This window comes from Coregonus lavaretus (genome assembly GCF_964263955.1).
Source record: "Coregonus lavaretus genome assembly, chromosome: 39".
In the NCBI taxonomy this organism is placed as follows: domain Eukaryota; kingdom Metazoa; phylum Chordata; class Actinopteri; order Salmoniformes; family Salmonidae; genus Coregonus; species Coregonus lavaretus.
The window spans coordinates 7,372,052-7,380,593 of record NC_140026.1 but is presented as its reverse complement, the minus strand read 5'-3'; the positions used below and the strand labels follow the sequence as shown (position 1 = coordinate 7,380,593).

At 41.7% G+C, this 8,542-nt stretch overlaps 1 protein-coding gene across 1 annotated transcript; it reads right to left on the bottom strand.

The window, feature by feature from the left end:
- Positions 1–5,187: 5,187 nt before the first annotated feature.
- On the bottom strand, positions 5,188–8,529 carry LOC311112944 (mediator of RNA polymerase II transcription subunit 11-like). The gene is made up of 3 exons (XM_084156082.1): positions 8,308–8,529; positions 7,980–8,110; positions 5,188–5,536 (listed from the first exon to the last, which is right to left on the bottom strand). Exons 1-3 carry the CDS (start codon positions 8,375–8,377, stop codon positions 5,393–5,395), a joined length of 345 nt encoding a protein of 114 aa, XP_084012208.1. The 5' UTR covers positions 8,378–8,529; the 3' UTR covers positions 5,188–5,392.
- Between the last annotated feature and the right edge of the window lie 13 nt (positions 8,530–8,542).

Here is an 8,542-nt window from a genome sequence, read left to right as displayed (position 1 = left end):
TTTTAATGAGGGAAATAAGTATTTGACCCTCTGCAAAACATGACTTAGTACTTGGTGGCAAAACCCTTGTTGGCAATCACAGAGGTCAGACGTTTCTTGTAGTTGGCCACCAGGTTTGCACATATCTCAGGAGGGATTTTGTCCCACTCCTCTTTGCAGATCTTCTCCAAGTCATTAAGGTTTCGAGGCTGACGTTTGACAACTCGAACCTTCAGCTCCCTCCACAGATTTTCTATGGGATTAAGGTCTGGAGACTGGCTAGGCCACTCCAGGACCTTAATGTGCTTCTTCTTGAGCCACTCCTTTGTTGCCTTGGCCGTGTGTTTTGGGTCATTGTCATGCTGGAATACCCATCCACGACCCATTTTCAATGCCCTGGCTGAGGGAAGGAGGTTCTCACCCAAGATTTGACGGTACATGGCCCCGTCCATCGTCTCTTTGATGCTGTGAAGTTGTTCTGTCCCCTTAGCAGAAAAACACCCCCAAAGCATAATGTTTCCACCTCCATGTTTGATGGTGGGGATGGTGTTTTTGGGTCATAGGCAGCATTCCTCCTCCTCCAAACACGGCGAGTTGAGTTGATGCCAAAGAGCTCGATTTTGGTCTCATCTGACCACAACACTTTCACCCAGTTCTCCTCTGAATTATTCAGATGTTCATTGGCAAACTTCAGACGGGCCTGTATATGTGCTTTCTTGAGCAGGGGGACCTTGCGGGCGCTGCAAGATTTCAGTCCTTCACGGCGTAGTGTGTTACCAATTGTTTTCTTGGTGACTATGGTCCCAGCTGCCTTGAGATCATTGACAAGATCCTCCCGTGTAGTTCTGGGCTGATTCCTCACCGTTCTCATGATCATTGCAACTCCACGAGGTGAGATCTTGCATGGAGCCCCAGGCCGAGGGAGATTGACAGTTCTTTTGTGTTTCTTCCATTTGCGAATAATCGCACCAACTGTTGTCACTTTCTCACCAAGCTGCTTGGCGATGGTCTTGTAGCCCATTCCAGCCTTGTGTAGGTCTACAACCTTGTCCCTGACATCCTTGGAGAGCTCTTTGGTCTTGGCCATGGTGGAGAGTTTGGAATCTGATTGATTGATTGCTTCTGTGGACAGGTGTCTTTTATACAGGTAACAAGCTGAGATTAGGAGCACTCCCTTTAAGAGTGTGCTCCTAATCTCAGCTCGTTACCTGTATAAAAGACACATGGGAGCCAGAAAAAATCCTGATTGAGAGGGGGTCAAATACTTATTTCCCTCATTAAAATGCTAATCAATTTATAAAAATTTTGACATACGTTTTTCTGGATTTTTTTGTTGTTATTCTGTCTCTCACTGTTCAAATAAACCTATCATTACAATTATAGACTGATCATTTCTTTGTCAGTGGGCAAACGTACAAAATCAGCAGGGGATCAAATACTTTTTTCCCTCACTGTATACGTTTGTCATTATTTACAGGATTGAATACCATGTACCTAGGGTTGCAAAATTCCCAGGTTTTCCAGAAATTCTGGTCAGAGGGATTTCCTGATTATTCTCTCCTGATTCCGGAATCTTCCAAACGGGATTTCTGGGAAAACCTGGGAATTTTTAGGAAAGTTTTGGGAATTTTGCAATCCTACATGTAACTTTAATGTACAGGACTACATTGCTGCACAACTACTTAGAGGGAACATGAGTTTAATAGTTTATGCAATTACATTGTTATAACCAGTTATTACACAGTAATTACATTGTTATTATGCTACTATTATTATTAGTATTACCCCTTTACCTTATCCTTAACACCCATTGTACCCAATATGTAATAATAACTCAATACTTTACCCATTATGGCAAGATTACATATCGTCACGGTGAGGGAGTGAGTGTGTATGTGTAGTGTGTGTGTGAAGTGCACTTACAGTGAGGGTGTGAGTGTGATGCATTCAGTGTGAGGATGCAGGTGATCGTATGTACAGACACTGTTAGGGACTACATAGGAGACTTCAAGCAGCGAAACCTACACACACACACACACACACACACACACACACAGACATACACCCTACATGCAGCGGATGCCATGAACACGATAAATAACAATTATTTTACGTTTATGATTTGCCAAAAGTGGTTTTCTTGGTAGGTCAGGTGGCAGTTTGATCGAACCCAACTGTCAATAAGATTCGGGCTCATGTCTATGACGATAGCCTACTGGGCCAATTGTGCTGATCTAGGATCAGGTCCCCCCTGTCAATATAATCTTATTCATTTTGATCAACCAGGCCAAAACTAATTCTAGATCAGCCAAGGATATTTTTTGACAGCTCACAAAGGGTGCCCCCTGGTGTGTGAAAAGCTGCAGTCTTCTGCAGGTCTATCAATAGAGTCTTTAAAGGAGGTTGAAGGTGGAAGTTTCCCCCTCCACTGATACAGGGTCAGATTATATTGGTGTAGGGCAGCGGTTCCCTAACTTGGTCCTCGGGACCCAAAGGGGTACATGTTTTGTTTCTTGCCCTAACGCTACACAGCTGATTCAAATGATCAAAGCTTGATGATTAGTTGAGTATTTGAATCAGCTGTGGAGTGCTAGGGCAAAAAACAAAACTTGCACCCAGGGTAGGGTGGGCCCCAGGACTGAGTTTGGGAAACCCTGTTGTAGGGTAATCTGATCAAGTGTGCTAAATTTAACATTGACCAACCTCTTAAACCTACCAGCATCCAACTTTAGCCTCAATCTTCAGAATCACCAATGTAGGGAGCAGGGGAACTAGGGAATGGGAGGGAGGGAGGGAGGGAGGGAGGGAGGGAGGGAGGGAGGGAGGGAGGGAGGGAGGGAGGGAGGGAAATTATTGGAGAAAAATATATTTTATTTTTGTTGTAATAATCGCCAGAGATATATGCGGACTTAAATGTTGCCATTATTTGTATTGTATTCTTAAGACATTGTTTTATTTTTTATTATTAAAAAGTCATAGGTGATATGAACTAACGCTGCTGTATTCTCCCAACTGCTGTAAATATTAATACTGTTCAGTTCAACTCAACAGCCAATAGGAGTTCGCTATAGAACACTGCAGTCCAATGACCAAGCACAGTTTATAGGACAATCTGTCACAGAATCCCCAATCCAGGTCCTCAAGGACCTCTTCGTATGCTGGTCTTAGTTCTGAAACAGTTTCAGTCAGTTAACTTAGAAGGATCTATAAACTTAATTTAAACATACTTCATCAATTGAATGTTGTTTCATAAGTCCACGTTAAGTTTGATAAATAAATTCCGTTTTGAATTGTATAGGAAACCAGAATAACCAGGGTCCTCTCGGGACCAGGATATGGAAAGATGGGTTACTACTGTAGAATCTAGATTCTAGGCACTTCATAGGATATTACAGAGGAGTACATTGCAGTCAGTTATGGGTATACTGTATGTCTATAAAGGTGTGTAGGTGCAGAATTAAGGTAGATAGGGAGGATTGATTGATCGATTGACACTCGGCTCATTTATCAGATTGGAAATCACTGTGTTTGATCAGGTTATAGATTTATATAACATAAAAGGTGAAAAGTATCCACCTAATGTACCGTTTCAAAGAGGGACAAGCTTCAGCTACGGCAAGCCAAGATGAACAAATGACTAAGCCAGCAAATGCAATGTAACAACACTGATCACCTCTTCTTATGAGAAGTGTTGAATTGTTTAGGCTTTAGATTGTAGCCATCGCCATTTTGGTTCAATGACAATAATGTTTTTTCTTAACATTAAATGTGTGGCCTCATTCAACTTGTGTAAACCCATTAACAACTGTCCATGGTTAACGAGGTTTATATTGATGGTCACGTTAACGAACAATGTTGCACATTAGTTGGTTTTTACCCCTTTGAATCCACCATACTGTTACTAACTCCCAGAGGATGACGTCATAGGCTGAGGTTGTAAACAGGGTTTAATCATAGAAATATAATTTCTAGAATTGACATCCCCATTCAAGTCATGTTTATTTCCCTTGTAGTAATTATATTTATATGGGTGTGATGATGTCAGTCACAACACACTAATCATGACGCTTCACAGTTAGGTTATAAAGGTTCATAAGAAGGTAATAAATCTCATACTCTGTTCATGTTATGAATGGATCAACGCATGGCATTCTAAAAATGCAATGTCTTAAAACAATATGAACAATTTAGTGATATTTGTGATATAGAACTTTTAGAGCCTCCAGAAACTCTCTTAGGGACCATGTAAATGTTACAATGAGCTTTTTTGTATTTAAAGTGGCCTCTTATGAAGCGGTATAATGCCTTATGAACCTTCATAGCACCCTTATAAACAGCCATAAAGGATGATGAAACGGTAAAAGAAATAAGGCATGAAAGCCTGTCATATATTGATAATGTCACAGCTAAGGGGGCCTCTTGTGCCTGCTTTAATATACAGCTACATCATGTTTTATGACTGCATCATAAGATGCTATGAATGTTTATAAGGCATTATAAGACTTTGCAAGAGACCACTTCAGGTAGTAGTGTTACCAACTTTTCCTTTGTAAATCTGAATGGTGATTGTCCTCGTCGGTCTGTAAACCAGTCAAGTGTAGAGAAAAACAAAAAACTTAAAGTGGGAGTCCAGTATTTCACAACTTAACCATGGATTAGTTTCCCATAGAATACTCAGTAAAATACTGAACTTCCCCTTTAAAAACAAAGATCTTCTCTTTTAGTTCCCCTCCACCTTAGTTGAGGTATCCATGGAAACGCACGGAATCATGTTGGTTTGTAGACTATTGTGTAACTATTGAGTCCGAATTTTATTTTAAGGACAATTTTAAGCTACTACAACTATTACTACTACTAAAATTGAGATTCATAGAGAACTATACTTAAATGCTACCTGATAATGTAATTAATTCACAGATAAAGTAAGACAAAGTATATTGTTAAGGAAACCAAGATACTGTATAAGCAATATGTTATTTTAGTCAATAAAATTGAACAAAATCATAATGGGGAAAAAAATTTGAAAAGATTATAAAATGTTTAAAAACATTGGAGAATATATGTCGCTTCTTTATTTTGTACTGCATTTTAGAAAATGTAAAAAATAAAAAACAGTTAACATACAAAACAGGTCTCAGTCTGTTTATTTGTTAGTGTGTGTACTGTCTGTGTGTATAAAATATAAATGAATATATCAAACAAATAGGGTAATGTAATGAAACACAAACTTTAATACAAAACATAGCCAGATACATTTTCTGACTAATATCATATAAAAAACAAACAAAAAATAAAAATATTTCATTCCCCACCTCTCTTCAGCAGGTGGTGCTAACACACTACGGTGACAACAAGCGATGGAAATGTCCACCTACAGCGCTCTCCCGACCATCGTTCTGGTGTGTGTTTTCTCTCAGGGTTGTGGATCCAGCATGACTTCGCAGGTGCGTCCCAGCTCTCCCAGTTTGACCCTGGCGTACTCTGCTCTGTTCAGGGCCATCTGACAGTCCTTCCTAGCTGAGTATGTGGAGCCTTCGTGGGGCTGGCCTGTGGCAACCTGCAGGAGAGAGAGAGAGAAGGCAGTGTGTGAAAGGGAGAAATGTAAGTGTTCAGTTAGGTGAATGTGTGCCGTTCTGGCTCGCAGAATGCTACACTACTAGGTGAATGTGGACCGTTCTGGCGCGCAGAAGGCTACACTACTAGGTGAATGTGGACCGTTCTGGCTTGCAGAAGGCTACACTACTAGGTGAATGTGGAACGTTCTGGCTTGCAGAAGGCTACACTACTAGGTGAATGTGGAACGTTCTGGCGCGCAGAAGGCTACACTACTAGGTGAATGTGGGCCGTTCTGGAGCGCAGAAGGCTACACTACTAGGTGAATGTGGAACGTTCTGGAGCGCAGAAGGCTACACTACTAGGTGAATGTGGACCGTTCTGGCTTGCAGAAGGCTACACTACTAGGTGAATGTGGACCGTTCTGGCGCGCAGAAGGCTACACTACTAGGTGAATGTGGAACGTTCTGGAGCGCAGAAGGCTACACTACTAGGTGAATGTGGAACGTTCTGGCTTGCAGAAGGCTACACTACTAGGTGAATGTGGAACGTTCTGGCTTGCAGAAGGCTACACTACTAGGTGAATGTGAAATATGCATAACTTTGATGTAGAAAGAAACCTATGCTCCTACTGTACTTAGAAAAGCCAGTAGGCTGTAGTGTAGTCACATGATGAGAGCCATATCTACACTGGCAAGTTCAGTTCCCGGCATGTTTGTGTCAGTCTGTGTGTCAAATCAAATCAAATTTGGCCACATGCGCCGATTACAACAGGTGCAGACATTACAGTGAAATGCTTACTTACAGCCCTTAACCAACAGTGCATTTATTTTTAATAAAAAAGTAAAATAAAACAACAACAAAAAAGTGTTGTGAAAAAAAGAGCAGAAGTAAAATAAAATAACAGTAGGGAGGCTATATATACAGGGGGGTACCGGTGCAGAGTCAATGTGCGGGGGCACCGGCTAGTTGAGGTAGTTCAAGTAATATGTACATGTGGGTAGAGTTAAAGTGACTATGCATAAATAATTAACAGAGTAGTAGCAGCGTAAAAAGATGGGGCGGGGTGGGGGCAGTGCAAATAGTCCGGGTAGCCATGATTAGCTGTTCAGGAGTCTTATGGCTTGGGGGTAGAAGCTGTTGAGAAGTATTTTGTACCTAGACTTGGCACTCCGGTACCGCTTGCCGTGCGGTAGCAGAGAACAGTCTATGACTAGGGTGGCTGGAGTCTTTGACAATTTTGAGGGCCTTCCTCTGTGTGTGTCTGTCTCTTCTTTTTTTTTATTTCACCTTTATTTAACCAGGTAAGCCAGTTGAGAACAAGTTCTCATTTACAACTGCGACCTGGCCAAGATAAAGCAAAGCAGTGCGATAAAAACAACACAGAGTTACATATGGGGTAAAAAACATAAAGTCAAGAATACAACAGAAAATATATATACAGTGTGTGCAAATGTAGCAAGTTATGGAGGTAAGGCAATAAATAGGCTATAGTGCAAAATAATTACAATAGTATTAACACTGGAATGCTAGATGTGCAAGAGATTATGTGCAAATAGAGATACTGGGGTGCAAAAGAGCAAAATAAATAACAATATAGGGATGAGGTAGTTGGGTGGGCTAATTTTAGATGGGCTGTGTACAGGTGCAGTGATCGGTAAGGTGCTCTGACAACTGATGCTTAAAGTTAGTGAGGGAGATAAGAGTCTCCAGCTTCAGAGATTTTTGCAATTCGTTCCAGTCATTGGCAGCAGAGAACTGGAAGGAATGGCGGCCAAAGGAGGTGTTGGCTTTGGGGATGACCAGTGAGATATACCTGCTGGAGCGCAGACTACAGGTGGGTGTTGCTATGGTGACCAATGAGCTAAGATAAGGCGGGGATTTGCCTAGCAGTGATTTATAGATGGCCTGGAGCCAGTGGGTTTGGCGACGAACATGTAGTGAGGACCAGCCAACAAGAGCGTACAGGTCACAGTGGCGGGTAGTATATGGGGCTTTGGAGACAAAACGGATGGCACTGTGATAGACTACATCGAATTTGCTGAGTAGAGTGTTCTTATTCTCCATGGACTTTACAGTGTCCCAAAACTTTTTGGAGTTAGTGCTACAGGATGCAAATTTCTGTTTGAAAAAGTTTGCCTTTGCTTTCCTGACTGCTTGTGTATATTGGTTCCTATCTTCCCTGAAAAGTTGCACATCGCGGGGGCTATTTGATGCTAATGCAGTACGCCACAGGATGTTTTTGTGCTGGTCAAGGGCAGTCAAGTCTGAGGAGAACCAGGGGCTATATCGGTTCTTAGTTCTGTATTTTTTGAATGGGGCATGTTTATTTAAGATTGAGAGGAAATTACTTTTAAGGAACAACCAGGCATCCTCTACTGACGGAATGAGATCTATATCCATCCAGGATACCTGGGCCAGGTCAATTAGGAAGGTCTTTATCCTACCTGTGTGAGGTATTTGATCTGTGAGCTGAGTTCAGTCTCCACTCTGTTGACCGAGACAGTAAACTGACTAAGCTGTCTGTCCAGGAAACTGGCGTTGTGCTTGTCTTTAGACAGCTCCAACACGATGTTACCTAGAGGAGAGGAACACAGTAAACAGTATTAGGCCTATGTATTTACATATTGATACTGGCATTGTGCTTGTCTTAAACAACTCCAGGCGATGTTACCTGCAGTGGGAATATATACCTAACTAGGTATGTGTTTCTTATTACAGAGTATTTGAACTGTTGTTGCTGCTGGTAGGGATATACAGTAAGTAGCTACTAACCGGCGCACTGCAGAATCGTTGCAACTTGATTCTCAACCTCCTCCAAAGCTCGCAGTCGGTCATTCGCCATCACTTTCACTCACTGGGAGTAATAAAAGCAGACAAACGAATATTCCCAGAAGCGGCTACGGCACACTATCGTAGCTAACAGGTTGTTCACGTTAACTCAATGCATTAATCCAAAATGCTGCCAAACTCATGCATGTCAAAACCACACACTACGGAAAGCAAACAG

What these genes read in the sequence shown, in the direction of transcription:
- LOC311112944 (XM_084156082.1), bottom strand. Translation starts at nt 8,377, where the DNA reads ATGGCGAATGACCGACTGCGAGCTTTGGAGGAGGTTGAGAATCAAGTT. An exon ending in AACGATTCTGCAGTGCGCCG is followed by an intron (nt 8,111 to 8,307) that starts GTTAGTAGCTAC and finishes CCTCTCCTCTAG; the next exon opens with GTAACATCGTGTTGGAGCTG. An exon ending in AGATCAAATACCTCACACAG is followed by an intron (nt 5,537 to 7,979) that starts GTAGGATAAAGA and finishes TCTCTCCTGCAG; the next exon opens with GTTGCCACAGGCCAGCCCCA.